At 44.2% G+C, this 19,870-nt stretch overlaps 1 protein-coding gene across 10 annotated transcripts in view; it reads right to left on the bottom strand.

The window, feature by feature from the left end:
- The window catches only part of ITPR2 (inositol 1,4,5-trisphosphate receptor type 2), a 351,496-nt gene that overhangs the window by 188,675 nt on the left and 142,951 nt on the right, over window positions 1-19,870 (bottom strand). For all 10 annotated transcript variants that reach the window (XM_084811532.1, XM_084811531.1, XM_084811533.1 and 7 more), the window contains 5 exons: window positions 13,981-14,181; window positions 9,511-9,762; window positions 8,087-8,212; window positions 4,992-5,120; window positions 2,149-2,269 (listed from right to left, as the gene is read on the bottom strand). In XM_084811532.1, the coding sequence (XP_084667658.1) occupies window positions 2,149-2,269; window positions 4,992-5,120; window positions 8,087-8,212; window positions 9,511-9,762; window positions 13,981-14,181 (829 nt within the window). The remainder of the gene's footprint in view (window positions 1-2,148; window positions 2,270-4,991; window positions 5,121-8,086; window positions 8,213-9,510; window positions 9,763-13,980; window positions 14,182-19,870) is intronic.

Raw genomic sequence — 19,870 nt, 5'->3', positions numbered from 1 at the left:
ATGTTTATGGCATGATTTATTACAGTTTATATATATTTTTTAAACTAAAGGAAATGTTAGCTCTGAAATAATTGTACCTCTGACCTAACCATTCACACTTTCAGTGAGCTGAATTTGAATTACAATGCCTAGGCAATGTTAACAATTTACAATGTTAACGATTTACTTAGAGGCCTGAACCCAAAGATATGGCTGATGCATTACAGCTATATATGAAAACCAGCTCATATGTGAAAACTAACTGCAACCCATCTCTTTGGGCTCCCTGGGCCAGAGTTTCCCAGCTTCCAAAACTTTCTATGCATGAAAGCTGCAGCCAGAATAAGGGAACTGCTTATCTGTGAGAAAATGAAGCCCCAATGCAACTAACTGCCTGGTCCTAAGTACATTTATTTGGAAATAAATCCCACTAAGACAATGAGCTTTTCTACACAGGGCTGTTCACTGCTTTATCTACTTTCAATTTCACCACAGAATTCAGATCCGAGCTCTACGCAAACAGCCTTTCCTTTCCTGCTTTTCTGCTACATAACCTCTAGGTGGTGTTGTGCTACAGTGGAATATTGCAAATACACAAGTGGTTCTTTCACTGTTGGAAATAATACCCTATTTCCCCCACTCTAAAGAAACCCGGGAACCTGCTCTTAAAAAAACAGAAGCGAAACTGGAGGATCACGTCGTCATCTAAATAAACTGTAAACAACCATGAGTAATGAATCATAGCACACAATAAATGCCTTGTGTAGGCACACTTACATGGGAGCAAGACCAATTGAACTGTGTCTTACTTCCTATTAAAAAATGCATGGGATAGGCTGTAATTGGTTGTGTGAGGGAGGGAGGAGACCTGACTATTCTTCTGGACAGGGGAGAGGGGAAGGTGGGAGCTGATGCTTCAGATACATATACACACACAAAACACACAAACATTTCTGGCACTTAGGCACTCTATAACTATTGCCTTCCTCTTCCTTGCTGAATACAGCAGCTCCTATGACTCTAAAAGGAGGGCAGATGAGTCCAAGGCTGTTTGGTGTGTGGAAGGTGTCTCTGTGTTCATGTTACAGTTAGCCTAGGATACTGCCGAGTTCAGAGGTGCTCAGTTCTAGGCAGTGGTGCAGCTAGGTAATATTACATCTTGGACTTAATTATCTTACGGGGGGCTCCTTTAGATGGCCACACGTATTACTTCAGCTGCGAAGCACACAATTAAGATTTATCTTCTTCCCTGCCGTTACATGCTTTATATCTGCTTCTACATTCCTGATATGTTAGAACAACAAAACTGTTTGCCAAACTGGTTTTTTTTTAAGGGGGGGAGACTCTGAGCATGTACAGTTTTGCATCGAATCATAGAATAGTAGGGTTGGAAGGGGCCTACAAGGCCATCAAGTCCAACCCCCTGCTCAATGCAGGAATCTAAGTCAGAGCATCCCTGACAGATGGCTATCCAGCCTCATCTTGAATGCCTCCAGCGTGGAAGAGCCCACCACCTCCCTAGGTCATTGGTTCCATTGTTGTATTGCTCTAACAGTCAGGAAGTTTTTCCTGATGTTCAGCCACTCTGGGATGATTGAGAAGAGATCCTGGCCTTCCTCTCTGTGACAGCCTTTAAAGTCCTTGAAGAATTATAGCACCATAATGACTACAGGAATAAAATTGAGTTTCCTTCTGCTGTGCCCATCACCTGCCACTCTCTGGGTGGACATTTGGCAGCGCCCTGAGCTGTGGGGCTCTGGGCTTTGACCATATGGTCCATCCCTAGAATGGGCCGCTGATTCTAAGGCAAGCGCTGCCCTCGCCTGCCAGGGAAGCAGCAGTCATCAGGGCAATATTTCTCTGCTCAAGATCTTCCAGCACTTCTAGGGAGAAAGCATGCACCAAACAATGGACTTCTGACCACTCATGCTGTTTGTGGGGAGGCTTCACTTTCACAAGTACAGGTAGTGAACTGTGGCACACTCCACCACTAACTCCTCCTCTGGGGACTGCCGTATTTTAACTCGGCTCTTGAATATTCATTTCAATGCGGATTCCACAAACGTTTCTGAATGGATCTGCGTCCCTGATTTCCAGAAGAGAAAGCTGGCATTCCACCCAACGTCATTTATCACTGAAATACTGAAAGCAAAAATTGAAATCACCTACCGACTTCAGCTAACGTTTTGATACAAGACTCCACGGAAGATTTCTGTGCTGGATTTGGCCAGGTGCAGTTGTAAATTCTAAACGCAGACTGCAGTAACTGAATAAAAACAGGCTGGTGTGTCTGAAAACAAACACACACAAAAGGCTCAATGTTATAATCAAGGGGATTTTTAAGATAAGTAAAATTTGCCCCTGTCCTCCGGCACAACACAAAAATATAGGGCTGGATCCAGATACAGGTGCCTGCAACTGGGCTGGTGGAAGCGGATGTCCCCATCCTTCCTGCCCATGGTAGCCCCCCTAGCCCCTGAATATGTTACCCAGAGAGTTGGGGGTCACTGCTGAATGGGGTGATCAGTGGTGCAGGCAGGGAGGAGGAAGTATCTCCAAAATTTGGGGAGAGGCACTTTTTGTCAGTGGAGTCCTTGCGTCCATGGAAGGCATATCCTGGATCCAACCCATATGCATTATTATTCTTTGATTTCACGCTGTCAATATATCAATGCATTAAACACTCTTTCATATATAGATATTCCACATGAATCTATTTTTCGAAACGTAAATGCTTGGCATTGGGGCTGGCCCTACCATTAGGCAGAGTGAGGCGGCCACCTCAGGCAGCAGATGCTGAGAGGCAGGGAGCAAACAGAGCTGTGTGTGCCATATGGCCATCCCTGAGCCTCTTAAGGTAGTCTACCGCTCTCAGGTGCGGTGGAGGACACTGTCTTGACACCAGCGTCGACATACAACTCACTGTCCAGTTTGGTTTGCTTTCGTATGTGGAATAGCAGGGCGGTACCATCTTGTCCTTCGCCTCAGGCAGCAAAATGTCTTGGGCTGGCCTTGCCTGGCATTTTTCTAGTTGGCCCATGTCTCCAAAATATCGAACTCATTAGGGTCCTAAACCAGGAACTCTGGAACACCTGGACCTAGATTGGCATCATTTAAACTTGGCCTTGCTGGGCTTTTTCACAAAAAAAATGATCTTTGAAATTTGTGTTTATATCACAAACACCTACATTGTTCATATCTAATTCTTTCCCTCCCCCATGTTTATTTCGGCAGGGACCCCAGGAGGAAAGCCTAGGTGTTTCCCTTACTGTTATGGGGTTAGCATGCACTTGAAAAGCCAGGCCTCCTCAGACATGCCAGGAAAACACATGTCCATAATATCAGAGTAAAATCCTACAGGTCTCTTCCCTGGGGGTTTGAGGCAGGCCAGTGTTCTGGCATTTCTGTCTGCTGTCACTATTAGCGACTACCGTCCCCCCCCCCCCCCGGCACTTCTGGAGTTGTGCATGTGATCAGGGGGAAATGGGATAGATCCAGGCAGCCGCCACTTGCTTCAAGATGGCTATGTTGGCCTAAGTTGCATGAGAGATCTGGTTGGCAGGCGGGAAGCTCTATTGGGGCCTGGTGTGTGTAAGACAGTCACTCCAGCCCGACAGTGTCACTCCCTGGCAGAACTTTGCCAACCTAGGCGCTAGGAAGGAAGAAAACAAGAAGTGAGAACCTGCCAGAGGCAAGCTGGGCTTCTAGCAGGGACAACAGCTCGGTGGTGGAGCCCAGGCTTTGCATGCAGAAGGTTCCAGGCTCATCCCTGGCAACTCCAGCTTAAAGAAGGATCAGGTAGCAGGTGACGTGACAGACTTCTGCTTGAGACCCTGGTAAGCTGCTGCCAGTCTGAGCAGACAACTGGGCAAGATGGACAAAGGGTGCTTCCAGACGAGGCTTTTATGGCATCACTGCCCTGCCTCATTCACAGAATTTTATGGGGGGTCCAGATGACAACACCTTCCACTCTTAAGCCCTCCTGTGTTTTCCCACCATTTCTTCTGTCTTTTTTCTTAAATCTGTTAAGAAGAGATGGACTCTTTGCACAATGCCTCCTCATCGTTAGTACTAGGGCCGCTCTGTCTGGAAACACTAGAATAATTTGACCTGGTCTACCACAGTTTCCTTTGTTCCTGTCCTGTCCGCTTGTACACCGTGCCCTAGCTGTAAGAATTGGGCAGGGGGCACCATGACTGCAGTTGCCAGCTTAAGGGCTTGATCATTTCCTTCCAGCTTGCTCACTGTACCACGATAAGAGTGGTTGCACAGTTTAGCAGCTGAATTTTTAAGAGCTGCAGTCTTAATCTGAAGTAATCTCACCAAACATCCTCTAGGCCAGCCTTCCCCAACCTGAGTCCCTCTAGTTCATCCTTTCCCAACCTGGTGCCCTCCAGATGTGTTGGGTTACAACTCCCAGCATGCCCGAGCCAGCCAGGGAATTGTACTCCAACACATCTGGAGAGAACCCGGTTGGGAAGGATGATCTAGAAGGACTCAGGTTGGGGAAGGCTGGCCTAGATGTGTTCAGCTACATCCCTGGCTATATTGGTCATGCTGGCTGGGTCTGATGGAAGTTTAGTATGGAGGGACTAAACATCTGGAGGGACCCAGGCTGGTTAAGACTGCCGTAGGCAAAGAGATCTGTAGCTTTCCAGTCCTCCATCAAGTGTGTATAGCCTTGAGGGCCCCTTTTAGGGCCAAAGGGCAGGGGATAAATGTTTTTAATGAATACATTAAATTAAATATATGACAATGTTGCTGATACAGAATTCTGTACGGCTACCCAACATACCATAGCATAAAGAATTAGGAGATATGTCTACATATGAGGAAATTATTTTTCTGGAGAGGGCATTTTCCCATTTTTAAAGAACAAAATCTCATCTTTAGATGAGCGAATAGTATTAAACATTACTGGGGATGAATGCATTCATTAACTTCCTGTAGCCCTTGTGAACCTGGCAAAGTAGTGTGAAATAGACATTTGTCACAGACTTCTTCCTCCTTACCTGGAGGCTTGTGCTGTTGTCTGAAAATGGAGAATTGAAGAAGCCGCTCACTATGTTCATTACTGGTTCAGTGACATACTTCTCCAGAGATACGTCTGCGTGCTTTCTGTCTGTGGTTGTGTTGCAAACCTACAGCAGACAAGAGTGGCTGCATGATCAACGACTGGAAATAATAGTTCCTGTTCATTCATCATGTTTTAAGTAAAGTGTATAGTTCACTAGACACAGCAGCAAAACTCAAACGATTCATATTTGAATAACATCATAGATCAGAGATTTGTCAGGGCGAGGCTGGGGCAGTGGGAAAACATACCTGAATCTAGACCAGGAGGGAGTGTTCTCTAGCTCAAGGTAGGCCAGCTTAGTGACTTGAACTGGAGGCGGGAAGCTGGAGCGCAGAAGGAATTTCTCTGTTGACCAGCCAATGGCAGAAATGTCCATTCCTAATTTTTATTCCAGGGCTGGCCAACTCAGGGACTTCGTGTTGCCTGCCCAGTGGCTGGGGCCAATGCTACCCACCCCCACTTCCTTCTATGCCCAAAGAAAGGTCTGAGACCTGAGCAAACATGAAGGGTCTGAGTCCTAGCTAGCAGTCTATGGTTGCTAGCTAGGCTAGGCTCAAGACCTCCATGGGGTTCCTGGTTCTAACCCCAGAGTTGCTGACAGCACTGCATTTTTATTCTCACTAGCCCAATCTGTGCAACTGCATCTGGCAATAAAACACTATGAATTAAAACTTCAGTCGGAATTTGGGTCAACACCAAAATGGAATATCTGTCTTATTAGTTGTTGATTAATAGATATTTTTCATGAAACTGTAACTTTCAAAAATGATTTTTAGAACTTTAAACCACCCTGAGAATTGTACAATAGAAAAATACATGACTACTATTACTGCTAGTGCTGCAGAAAGACACCTTGAAATATTGTTGTATGCTTTACTGGACTCCTTTTGAATTTCTAAAAAACATGGTTCTTAAAGTGTGAGAAGGACTTCCTGAAGTGGTTCAGTGCCATTCTATGGGAGTTAAGCACTTTGGATGTGAATTTATCATATTGGAGGTCACTTGTGAATGCCCTACTGGAACTGAATGGAACTACATGCCTGATTAAAATGGAAATCCCACCTGATTAAAAGCAGTCTTTGGCGAGACCACATCACTTCAGTGCTGAAGGAGTTGCATTGGTTACCAGTTGTTTTTAGGGCCCAATTCAAGGAGTTGGCATTGACCTCTAAACCCTATATGGTTCAAGCCCAGTCTATCTTAAGGAGTGCCTCCAACAACACTAGGGACTCTGCTCAACGAGATCGGCCTTGGTAGGCCTTCTATCTGTCCCATCAGCCAGGACAGCTAGGCTGGTGAGGACTAGGGAGAGGGCCTTTTCTGTGGTGGCCCCCACTCTGTGGAATTTTCTCCCTAGTGACCTCCACCATGCCCCCTCTTTGATGTGCTTCCACTGGGCTTTAAAAACCTGGCTGTTCAGGAGGGCATTTGGGGTGGGTTAGGGTTTCTTAGAGTAGTGTTGTTTTGTTATGTTGTTTTGTTCAGTTGATTATGTAAATTTGTTATTAGTATTGTATGCCGCCTAGAGTGGCCAGCCATCCATCCAGCCAGCCGGGTGGCTAATAAATCGAATGAATGAATGAATGAATGAATGGCTATTGACAAATGGAATGCCCCAGCTATTCTGGAGTTGTGCATGCTCCATAACTATGAAAACCTCACTGCCGATTGACAGTGAATTTATTATAAAGTCTGACTGATCCGGAAGTGGTAGATTTGTGCCACAGAATAACAATTCTGGCTCCTGGACCATTGTCTGGCTAACAGAGTGGCCCCTGAAAATACAGACATTGCCCTTAGTGGGATATGTTATTAGTGCCCACATACACTCACTCTCAGCATCCAATATTATATATAGTTGGTGCTGAGGGGATGCCATGGTTAAAGATTAAGTGATTAGGCCTTGACAACAACATTTGGTAACTATCTTCAGCTTTCAACATTCGTATAAATACTTGCTTGGAATAAAGTCACATTGATTTCCTATGGAGTAAACATACTTAGAATAAGGATGCCAAGACACAAAAGATACTGATGAGCCTGAGGAGAATTCTGCCCTCAAAAGACAGCCAGCCAAATCTTCCTGACTCACCAAGGTCAGGTAGCAGGTAAAAGTGAGAGAGAAAAAATCCGACCGAGTATCAGCTGAAGGGTTCTGTCTCTAAATGCTTCGAATCGAAAGCTTTTGTAACTTTTATTCATGATGTTAAAAGCCTTCTTACAAGTCCTGAGAGCAAGGCAAAACTGGTATATTTGAATCATGTGGGCAGTGTCTCAGTCTACCCCCCCCCCCGCCGAATAAATAAACCAAATAATCTTGAAGAGTGGGATAGGCTGAACCCTGAAAGGCTCAGCTGAAGATAAGAAGAGAGAAGAGGACTTTTGATATTCTTCTCTTACTGAGGAGCTGAGGGGTAAAGGAAAAGGAGCTCCAATAAGGAAACAGAAGGAATGCATCAGACACCTACAAGGAACACCAGCAATGGGGCGGGGTGGGGGACGATGATACATTTTTGTAAAGCTTATTCAGGAATGATTAGCTGCAGTACAAACCTCCAAGGCAGCTCTGGCTACATGTGTACTCCCCTTCCCCTTGCTATGGCTGTCTAGGACTGGGGTCTTCATATTGTACACTTGTGTGTCGCGACAGTCAGGGACTTAGGGCACATTCCTATGCATGTTTAGACAGAAAGAAGTCCTACAACACTCAGCATTCCCCAGCCAGCATTATACAAAGGTGTTTTCAAATGTAACGGCCAAAGAGCTGCCCACAGTGTATGGTAAAAATTCATGTTACTTTCCAAAATACCCGATCTATCCAGCACTCTGGACACTATTAATATCATACTAAAATATTAGGAGGAATATACTGAAAATGATATTCTAATACAATGTAGTTGACTTGTTCCAGTGACTCATGTATTTGAAAATATAGCTACAAATAAATGTAAGTTTAAGCAGAAGTATCACACTCCATTCCGCTGCCTTTAATGAGGTTTCTACAATATTTAATGGTGCATGAAGGCTTACCCTTGCCATATCAACAAGAAAGTTCTCAAATAGCTTCCAGATGTGGTTACTGGTGTAGATTTCCTTCATTTCCACCTCAGTGTCTACATAGCAATGATTGACAAAGTTCACGTATGCGATCTTCACCTGGAACGTCAAATACAACACACAGGCAAACCAAAGCCATTACTAGAGTTTATTTTCTTGTAGTCCACAAAGTATTTCCCAAGAACGACAATTGTCAAAACTGTTATGGGACTGAAGGAAGGTCATCAGGTATTTTTAGATATGGACATTTCACCCGAAGTGTGGTCTCTTGCTTTCTTTTGTGATTGCTCTTCTTGTTATTATTTATATAGGTCTATCAATGTACATAACACTTCATGGGAGCAAAAAGACCGATACCTCTATTTGACTCAATTTTTCAGATGTCCTTCCCAAAAGAACAGTTCAGGCATGGGTGTTCTACTCAACATCTTCCATAGTGAAGACTGATATAAAGAATTCCTTTAGTTTCTCTGCAATCTCCTTATCCTTTATAATGTTATTACCCATTTATTGTCTATTAGTACAACTGCCTCCCTGTATTCTTCTAGTTTCCTTTCTTCTAATTTATTTAAGAAATATTTGGCAATTGGAATGCTGACATGTCAGGGCACATGTCTGTTGTGTACAAAGACACATAAAGATGACACTCTGGCCTTCATTTCAGTGCCAAACACTGCTTCTTGTGATATTTCCAACCCCAAATCACACCTTGTTGTCACATTAGCACGGGAGGAGAAAAATCAACACTTTGTTGTTTCACTTAGGGTGCAATCCTATTGGATGGCCGTAAGCCTCTGAATTTGGAGGCTTACAGCCATCCAAAGCAGAGCAGGAGCTGCAGTAGAGGTGATCTTCACTCTCGTGCTCCTCCCGCTCTGTATTTTTCCTAGACAGGCTTTTTTGCCTGTCTAGCTGAGGCGGCGGGGAGGGGGAGGGAAGGAGGCTGGGAAGGCCTGCGGATAAAGCGTAAGCCGTCCCCTCCCCTCCCCGCCCATCGGTACACCTCCTTTCCCTTCCCTCCGAGGTCATCTTTGCAACCTCAGAGAAGCAGCTGGCACAGTTCTCTCTGCATCAGCTGAGAGGGGGAGCAGGATGGGGAAGGGAGCTTGGACTCCTGGATCTGAGGTCGGAGTGGTGTCTCCAACCTTGGATCCAGGAATCTGAACTATCCTATGGCTCCCCAGACTCTGTCTAGGGGCCATAGGATTGTTCTCCCCATGGCTTACTTGCCAAGTGTCCTGATCTACCTCTTTGTTGATAACAGTTTTAACTCAACAGAACCTCTGAGGCTCTTTTTGGCCTGTCTACTCAGCATGCTATCTCCCCCGCCCCCCCAGCAACACTGAAAATGTTCTTACAATTGTTCTTCACTTGCTATGCTGTAAAGTCCAGCTTACCTCAGGAATGCAGTCATCGTGAGTCACCACTCTCACTATGTCATCCAGCGGAAGAAGGGAATTACATTTGATCTCAGTGTAGACGTTCTTCCCTTCTGTACATGCCGCTAGCAATTCCACCAGGGTGATGTGGTAAACCAAAGGTCCACTCTCATCCACTCGGTCTCGCTCAGAGCACATCATTTGGAGAAGGATGGGAAACGACGCTCTGTCGTTGTAAAATACCAGCACATCTTCACCCCCATTGACTAGCTGAAATGTTAACAGGAAACACTTCTTATCCCACCCTTTACATCTTTACTTAACATATTCAGTGCCATGTAACTCTACTGTACTATCCAACTCTGGTCAGCAGCTAGATTTGCTGGAGGATCACTTTCAAAACTGAGCTGGCCAAGGCCCTGCCTCCCTCTCCCCTAAGTCATTCAGCTGTAACATCTATTGCTATGGATGCCACTTGCTCCAAAATAGGGATGTGGGAGAAATTAATTCGATTCACATTTTAATGCAAACCTGCCGAACTTGCATTTCCCGAACCAATATGCCAACCGAAACACAGTTATCCTTTGGTATTCACACTTCTCCAAATATTTTAATGCAGTTTTCCTATCATAACAAAGCATACAAAAATGTGCATACCAGGGGAAAGTGCACAAAAAACATCAGTGAAATATATCAATGAAAATATATCAGTGAAACTAACATACAAAAATGCATTATATTAGAGGAAATTGCTGGCAAAAATGTGTATATTAGAAGAAATGCAGACAAAAATGCATACAAATTTTCATGTAGACTTTTTTTGAAGGCAAACTAATGCAGAAACAGGCCAGCATAAACTTAAAATTGGAAACATGAGAAACTGAGAGAAACCGAAATTGACAGCTTCATCCCTCCCTACTTCACAACCCTCTTTGTTGTTGCTGTTGTTATTAATTGCATTTCTATACCTCCCCATAGCTGAAGCTCTCTGGGCAGTTTACAAAAGTTAAAACATTAAATACAATATAAAAATTTTAAAAGCACATAAAAGCACACAAACAAAATACACAAACAACATACAATTAAAAACAACATTGAACTATCAGACATAACTAAAGACACATCCAGGACCAATTAAAACTCATCATATGGTGTCAAATGCCTGGGAAAAGAGGTAGGTCTTAACCTGGTGCCGAAAAGATAATAATGCTGGTGCCAGGCGGACCTCATCAGGGAGCTTGTTCCACAGATGAGGGGCCACCACTGAGAAGGCCCTCTCCCTCACTGCTGCCTTCTGAGCTTCCCTTGGAGGAGGCACTTGGAGGAGGGCCTTAGATGCTGAACACAGTGTATGGGTAGGTTCATTTCGGGAGAGGCGTGCTGTCAGGTACTCCGGTCCCAAGCCGTGTAGGGCTTTTTCTTCTGGGTCAGCAGGTTAGGAGGCCAGGTAGTACCTTTTGGGGGCAAATTTGGTCCAGATGCTAACCCTCTATTGTAGAAAACTGTGCTTAGCACATAAACACAAAGTATAAGAAATAAATCTCTGACTGCCTGTTCCATCAAAGACCAGATTTGTGCCACAAGGAGCAGGATTTATTTAGTTGTAGTGCCTTTGTTGTAGAACTTGCTCCCCAAGAAAAGCCACCAGGATCCTTCCTTTTGGGTTTTGTGAAAGCTGGTTAAAACTGTTTTATCCCTGCAAGGTTACTGTGAGGGGAAAGGGCCTTAGTTCAGTGGTAGAGCACATGCTTTGCCTGCAAAAGATCCCATGGTCAACACCTGGCATCTCCAGGGCCGTGTTTCCATGACAACGGAAGGAGAAGCTAATGGAGGAGTATCGGATTTTTTTAAAAGGAATCCACTTTGCTTGTGAGCAGGGTTCCACAATCAGATTCTCTGGACCAGTAAAAATCGCTTCACAGAACATACTTCCTGGTGGGGTTGGGGGTTGGAGTGAATATCATCTGACTGGCAGGGGCTGCTCAACCAATAAGAGAGGCTTCCCCCCTCCCCCACTTTCTCCTTTCCCCTGGAAGTCCAGATTCACTTGCATTTCAGGGGCAAGCATCATTGAGCACAATGGGAGTTACTTCCGAGTAGACACACATATGCTTGTGCTGGAAAAGGGCGGGGGGAGAACACAAAGACAGAAACCAGCCCCCATTTTAACCTGCAGGATCTCACTGACCACAATGGGAGTTACTTCTGAGTAAACACTAATGGGTTTGTTGTGGGAAAGAGAGCAGTAAACACAAAGACAGAAACCAGCTCCCATTTTAACCAGCAGGATCTCTATAACCAAGAGTTGAAGTAGTTTCTTCCTAAGGCAATAAACCAAACAAAGGAGAATCGGAGCCTCGAGATTGCACTGTGCCATGTCAATTAGGGGGGTCTCTGTAATTTCTGTGGGCATTCAGAGGGCAAGCCTCATTCGGCACAATGGGAGGAAACACCCCTGGACTGGGGTCATGATGAAAGGCACACCCCTGGCCAGGGCTAGCATACCCAAGCTAAATGTGGGGGTTGGGGCATGCAACAACTATACCAGGGAGACCCCGACTTGAGGAAAAGAATCGGATTGTAACCAGTCTCAGGAAATCTGGTTTTCTCATTGATAAGCTCCAAGGTGGCTGCTGGATGGCCACGATGCAATCTAACCCTAATGACCTCAACATGCAGCCGGCTCAGACTAAATCGCTGGTGGAAACGCCCCCCAGCTAGGGCTGGGAAATATTCCTACCAGAAGCCCTGGAGAGCTGCTGCAAATCAGTGGAGATAATACTGATTTAGATGGGCCAGTGGTGTGACTCAGTATAAGGAAGCTTCGTATGTTGCTATTGGGGCCTGAGCCAACCTTTGTTGCTGTGCCTGATTCTGATTTCACCTGAACTTTGGTTTGCTGCTTTTGTTCCTATATTTTATACGGCTTTTACGCTACCATTTTTTGTCTATTTATCTGGGTTTTGTCGTCTTGTGTTACAGTTGCTATAAACCACTTTCTGAGGCCCATCAGCAGGAGTGCCAATCATTTCAGCTTTTGGTGGGGTCAGAGACAAAAATTGCAATAAATGGGGCAAGAATCACTGAAAGGTATAAAAGCCCAGTCTTGGATATATTCAAAATTAAACTGGGGAGGGGGGATTCTCTGTGTATTTTAAGAGTTTTTGTAGCTACTTTTTATGCCTCATAATGATAAAAGCTGCAGATGCTTCTGAAGAACAACCATATATGATCTGAAACTCTTAGGATAGTTGACTTCCCTGCCCCCATCATGGCCAATAGCCTCATAAATCTACTAAATAATTAATTCCATAATTAACTACTCCATCTACAAACAATCCAAAATACAATGAATTCTTGCCATGTATTAATGAATGTATATTAATAAAAGAATTGTTTTATCTTCTATTATACTTATTAGCTGCCTATTTTTGCAAACCTCCCTACCTTTTTGAACCATAAAGGCACTGGCTCCATCTAGAGATGCTCTCATGATGATTTAACTCACTGTGGGCACAAACTAGCCACTTTTAAAGTCCCACTTACTTCAGTGAGAATGAGTTAAGCATGTGCTCATCTTTCCCACTGAAAGAAATGGGACTACAAGAGATATAATTCAGCCAAAGTAATTAAGTAATTTTAAATCCCATTTATTTAAATAGCATATCCTTAGCTCAATCAAACAGAAATTAATGGGACTTTAAAATGTTAGCTTGGCTAGACTCATGCTCCTTGATTTTATAGCTTACCGTTATCAAAAGAATCATAGCATAAACAGATCCCACAGACTGTACTTTATTCCCACACATTCCCAATGCATATCTGATTGTCTGCACAAATGGCCCTCAAATAAACAAAGGTCTGAGCACAGAATTCAAATATTTGTGTTTCATAGAATGCCACGTCACCATAGTTCTTCACTTTGAGTGCTAATATATACACAGATGGGCTTACCAAATTAGGTTCAGTTCAAAATTCTGTGTGCTAAAGTACTGGTTATTTTTTGCAATGTTCCCTACTGCTAAATCTATGATGCAGGCAAGCCACAGTGCCATCAGTGAATATGGAAGACACCTCTTGCGCTTGCATTTTTTCTATCTACCCTTCTCTCCTCTCCCTTTGTGCTTCCCTCCACTGCCAAAATTTAGGGCCTGATCTTCCTTTCACTCTTTTGTGTCACATCTTCTGTGTGGCAACAGCTAAGCATGCAGCAATGTACGAGCACAGCTCTCTGGGCATGAGAAGGTGCCAATAAAGGAGGGACACAGCAGTAAAACAAAGCCCCCCCACAGAGCAACACATGCAGAAAGGACTGGGTCATCCCCCCAGATTGTCAGCTTTTCCTTCTTCCCCTCTGTGTAGGAACTGTTAAGCACCTTGCAAGCTGATGATGTTATATGACAAATCAAGGTTGATTGATGATGACGATGAGAACTCTAGAAGAAAGTGCATGTGTCAGACATATGTAGTGTGGTTGGCATAACATACCTCCGTCATTACCATATCCTGGCATTTCTTGACATATTTGCCATCTGCCTTTACAATGGTTTGCAGGAAGCGCAGATATTCCACATGGCGGCCATGCGTCTCGATGGAGTGCACAAAGTGTTGGACCACGCGCTCACTGATTTCATTGCACAGATGGTAATTGTTTGTGAAAATGTGCCGCATGGTTTCAGCCTCAAGAAGCTAATTTAAAAACAAACAAACAAAACAAAAAGCCACTCATAAGAATAATAAAGATGGTTGGTTACATGAAATTCTGATTAAAGTAATTAGAAAATATGTGAGTATTGCACATTTCCACCACTTACAAACAATTGCTCTGGTGAGCTATTGTCAGGGAAAGCTACAGGGGAAACTGCCAAATGCCCCCAGGTAAAGTGCTTCAGAAGCACGTAGTTGAAGGTAAATACAATAGATCTGAGATGCTTTCATTATTTCTCAGTCTAGCGGTACCTGTGGTGTCATAAGAAGGTAGGAGGCTGTTTTATACTGCGTCAGATTATTGCTCCATCTGTAGCAGCCATATCGGGGATCAGACTAAGTAGCCTCATGCAGTCTCATGCTTCATGTTCTTGCTGAGCTCTTTCTCCCTTGAATATATTGTTGTAAGCTGACGAGACACAGGAATTCCTTATCTTGTCAAAGGTCATACAATTGTATATCTTGTTCTCTGCTGTTCTCTTCTGTTCTCTCCTTATCATGGCTACCCTATAACCCAGTTCTTGTATTATAAACAATAGTGCTAAGAGAAGAAATGTTGAGGATTGCAACCCCATGCGGGAGGGGGAGGAGGAGCCGTTTCATATGTGTCACAATGTCTATAAAACCAATGTGCTAATGTAAATCGGGGCTTCTGGCTCTTTGGAAACGATTCCAGCCTTAAGCCCGCGCGTTAAATAAAGAATCTCTTTTTCCTTCACTCCGTGGTCTCTCTGACTCTGGGTTCGGCAACATAAATGGTGCCGTGACTCGGATGTGGCAGGCTCTGAGCCAGACAGGTGGCAGTTGCCTGCTCTTGATCGCCGCACCAGGAGGACGAGCTCGGCGCATGCCTCCCTTTCTTGGCGCCACCGACCTTTTTGTCGAGTGAATGGGAGAAAGCCTGCACCGGGATCGCCCAAACGGCAGCGAGCAGCAAGAGAACCTTGGGAAGCGGAGGAAGGAACTTGAGCCCTGCCTGTATCGCAGCTGCAATTGAGTTGAAACCCACATTGGAAGCCTTCAGGAGAAAGGCAAGTATATGGGAAAAAGAGGGCCCCGCCTTTAGGGAGAAAGGCCACTGGGCAGAAAAAAAGAGGGCCCCGCCTTATGAAGAAGGTCAGTGTTGGTGGTATACGTATACAAAAGAACCTACTCCTTGCGGGTAGAAGGGGGGCCTGATCACACCCCCGAGTGGGCGCCAGTACCCAGCACGCCAGTACTCAGTAGGAAGCTGAGGAAGCTGGGGAAGCCGTTTTCCGCTCTGGTAAAAAGTGGGAAAAGTGGGTGGCAGGGACATATGGATGTAGTGGAGAGATTGATGATTGTGTGAGTGGCTACTGCGGTTTCCGACGCATACCGTTGATCGTCCGGGTGCCCAGGCCAGTAGCAAAGTGCGTGGTGTGAAAAATCCTCTTGTGTCGGCCAGTGAGACCCCTTACTCACTGACCAATTCCCATTCCCTAATTGTGTCTGTCTTCAATTTAGGAGGGAGGCTATGGGTGGTGGGGGAAGCAAACCTTGCACCCCCTTGAGATGTATGTCAAACAAAGAAGGAAAAAGGTTTTTTTAAAAAAAGATTCAGAATAGAGAGAGAAAACAGCAAAAAGCTCAAGGTCGAGCTGAAAGGAAAAAAAACAAGATCTGAGGCTGTTAATTAGAAAAATGTTGCAGGACAGTCTGGCTTTTAACAAAGCGTGGGAGCGTGAGAGTGTAAGGCCGAAGACGTAGCTGTTAGCCTAGCGCGCCGAGAGGGGGGGGAGGAAAATTGCCCACAACGTTCTGAGTTGTGCAACATCATCACCTCGCCTAATTGAGATGAAATCCCTAAGAAATGGAAACTGAAAATGAAGACCCAGAAGATGAAGGAAAAATAGAAAATAAAGGTGAAGAATCAGCCCCCAGAGCACAGGCTAGACCCCTCTTCGAGTAAAAAGTGTGCCATAAGACTGTCCCAAAGCAGAATAAAGTGGAAAGACCACGTTGAAGATCTCTGTCAAGGTAACCGTGTTTAGCTTTGAACTGTGTTAAAATTGCATAGAGCCTGTAGCTACTGACCATCAGCTATATGATTTCTGAAGAGCGTAACCATTAAGCTTTTGCCGTGGGATTCCCTGCAATGAAGAAATCTCACTGATTTGAGTATCTAGTGTTACACTGCCTAAGTGTGTGTGCTAAAGAGACCGAGAAACCAGACAGCATGTTCCTGGCCAAGCCAAAATCACGCTACTGCCATGCTCCTGAAAGCTGCAATAAACTGTGTAAGCTGGGAGACCCAACCTGATTGAGAAGAAAAGAAGATATTGGAGCAACTGTCTTGAAAAACAATGAGATCTGTGTAGCTGGCTGGCTGACGCTGTCAGTGATGTTACAACTTTAAATTAAGACTGTTTTCCTGTTTGAGACCCCAGCGAAGAAAGCTAACCCGAGTTATTTGTTGCCCGTGCCAAAGCAAGAATTTGGTGGCCCTGTACCTCATCGTGTCCTGTTTTGAGCTTGGGATTTACAAATACAAACAAACTGAGAAGCTTGCCTTTGAAGTCCTGCAAACCACCCCGCCGCCTCCCCGAAGATTAATGGCTGCCTGAAAAATGCAAGTATAAAGCGATGCCCATCACCCCCCAGCGTCCTGAGTTTCGGCACTCAGTGTTTCAGTGCTTTCGTGTACCAGGTTAGAAGAGAAAAAAAAGAGTACGTTTTTAAAATGTCTGTGAGAGAACCTGACAGAAGTAAAATAAAATTTACAGAGGAGTTGCCCAAGTTAAAGTGTCACGGCTAGAGAGCTGAGCTGTGCCGCTCTGTTTAGACAGAGGCCTTGCTAAAAAGTTAAAGGCCCTTGTCTGTCAGAAGGGGTGTAGGGCCACACTTCCCCTTTTTAAACTGATGCAAAAGTAGAGAGCCTTTGCTGGAAACATCACATCTTCATTGCCCAGAGCCGTCTCTGTTTGCTTCCATCAATGTCTGGGCTTTTTAGAGACACTCTGCACATGAACTAAAATTTTAAATTGTCAAAGACTTGCCATGGACAGTGCTGTGAAGCTTTTGATAAACTTGAATTCTCATCGCTGTGGACCGTGTGTCTATGTTTGTAGTCAGCTCAGTGTACAGCAGGCTGAGTTTGATCTATAACTTTTAGATTTCCTTCTGCCAGAACTCATGCAGCATAGAGTTGCCGATGCAAAAATGGTGACCTAGAACTCTGCGTGTGTGGGTATGCCCGTCCCTTGATTTTAATGAGCCCTGAGCTTTCAGCCAGAAGACCAGTATGATTGCTGGATCTGCTCCATCATGCCTTACCATGCAAGAAGTGTTTTCCATTCATTGTGTTAAATTGCAGAAAAAGTTTGTTGTGTATATTTTATGATTTCTTAAATATCATAAAGTATATGTGATATTTGCAGATTAGTGTTAGTTGCAACTCCAAATGATACTAAGTGTGGTTCCCAATGGATGACGAAGAGAAAAGACAAAAGCAAGTAGAAAAGAAGGAATAGAGAAAGTAGAAGACAGATAGAGAAGAGAGAAAAAGAAAAGGCAAAAGGCAAAGAAAAAACATTTATAAAAAAGAAGCGTGGTCATAGTTACCCCCAGGGTAAATTAAAAGCAGCTGATTGTGCCTGGAGCTTATTACCTGGGGTAAAGTAGCCACAATAATGTAATAGTTCTTTAAAATGAAGAAAATGTAACTAGAAGGAGAAGAAGAGCCTATCCCAAATGTGTGTCAGTGAGACAAGTGTAAGGCAGAAAAGTTTAAGTAAGTTTAACTTGAAAAAGACAAATAAAGAGACAAGGCTGGTGCATGGAGCAGAAAGTTTTATATAAAAAGTTTGAAACATGATCTGCAATACAGGCAGATCAGCAAAGAAAAAGAAAGCAAAAGAAAGAGAAAAAATTTGTCTTCCCATACTAATAAATAAAAAGTGTTATCAAGCACTTTGGGAAGCGAAGTTGTTTACAGGAAGCTGTGCCTGAGAACCAAACACTTCTAGCCTATGCTAAAAATGCTTGCTAGTGTTGTGCTGCCTCATGGGTAACATGTATGGTATAAAAACCCATTTAGCCCAATAGCTCGTGGTTCAGAGAAGCTGTCTGATCCAAAAATTAAGTACGCCTGTGTGCTGTAAGTTACCCAATAAAGTCTCCTTATAAATAAATCCCCCCCTCGCTGGAATCCCAAAACACAAGTGCAGCTAGAGCGCCTCACCCAGTATCAAACCCTGCTGTTAGAAGCCATGAAAGGCAGGTATAAAGAAGTCAATTAATATGACCAAAGTGTCTAAAGTGCTGCAAGGTGCCACCGAGGCCCCAGAGCGTACTTGGAGCGTCTTTCAAATGCCTGTCGCCAGTACACCCCCCTCGACCCAGAGGCCCAAGAAGACGTAAACGAAAAAAGAAAAGAAGAAGACCCGGCAGAGGCAGAAGATTCTTAAAAAAAGAACCAGTGTGCCCAGTGTGGACAAGATGGACATTAGTGGCATGAATGCCCAAATAAAATAAATCAAATACACAAAGGAGAAAACCAAAGGGGCCAGAATGGGCGAAGAGGGAGACAGCTTGAGAGGGGCCGTGACATTGACTGTGAGGGGCCGTGACATTGACTGTGAGGGGCAGTGACATTGACTTCATAATTGACACTGGAGCAGCATCAAAAGCAAGCAAAAGTTAGCCTTAAACAAAAAGTTCAAACACTGAGCAAAGTTCTTCAAGCCCAGCACCGCTTTGTCTTAAAAAAATAAGCCATTCCCATCACAGAAGCTCATCCTTTCCAACCAAGAGTTAAAGTATGAGTTAAAGAGGGAAAAATAACCCTTTGACTCCCAGATGGAGAGGACTGAAAACTGTCATACTTTCCACCCCCGCAGCTATGAAAGCAGCTAGAGTTAAACCCTAGATACATTGGACACGAGTCAAGAGAGCGAGAGGGGGAGAGTAGACTGTAAACAGAAATCCTGAAAATCCTTTAAAAATCATTCTGAAAAAGCAGTAAGAAGACTCAGGCTAGACCTTACTGTGGACACACCGGGAAACTGTCCCCCTGCGTACGGTCAGACCTGCAACTGGAGAATTGAAGAAGGGGACTAGACCCTACTGCAGCTTGCCAGGTGAATAGCTGCCCAGCGTACGGTCAGATCCCAAAGAAGATCAAACATGCGTGTTGTAGTGTTAGTAGTGTTGCATTGTGTTTCCTTAATAAGGTGCAAAAAGGGGGGTCTGCCCCTGGAAAAAGAAGTTTGTCCCAGTGATTTGCTGATAATTACTGGCTTCACCTGGCTAACATCACAAGAGTAAAACATTTTTGTTTGCCAAGAGGTATACCTGCAAACAGGCTTATTAGCTCTTGCCTAATACCTGTCTGTAGACATCCTGGGAAAATTCAAAAAGATACCATGTTAAAAGTTTATGGTGTAAGTTTAACTTATTCCCAAAATGCTAATTGGGGCGTGGTTGCAAAGATCCTACCCCCTACAGAGTTCACTCTACGCACCCCCATCATTGCTGAAACAAATGCTACGTGTGCACAAATGCTTAATTGTCAAAAAATTTTCCAGAAAATACAAAGCTATCCCTGGCCCCCTTCCACTGTAATAAAATTCAAAACATATCTTTTAATGATGCCCACATACTTTTGCCTCATGGATGGTTTTAGACATGTAATTCCCGCACTTGGTCATTC

The sequence above is a fragment of the Heloderma suspectum genome, chromosome 7, assembly GCF_057233095.1.
Source record: "Heloderma suspectum isolate Gila_16-S chromosome 7, 16-S_ref, whole genome shotgun sequence".
NCBI classification, from domain to species: domain Eukaryota; kingdom Metazoa; phylum Chordata; class Lepidosauria; order Squamata; family Helodermatidae; genus Heloderma; species Heloderma suspectum.
Note: the sequence above shows the minus strand (reverse complement) of the source record. Positions and strands in the feature narration are given on the sequence as shown.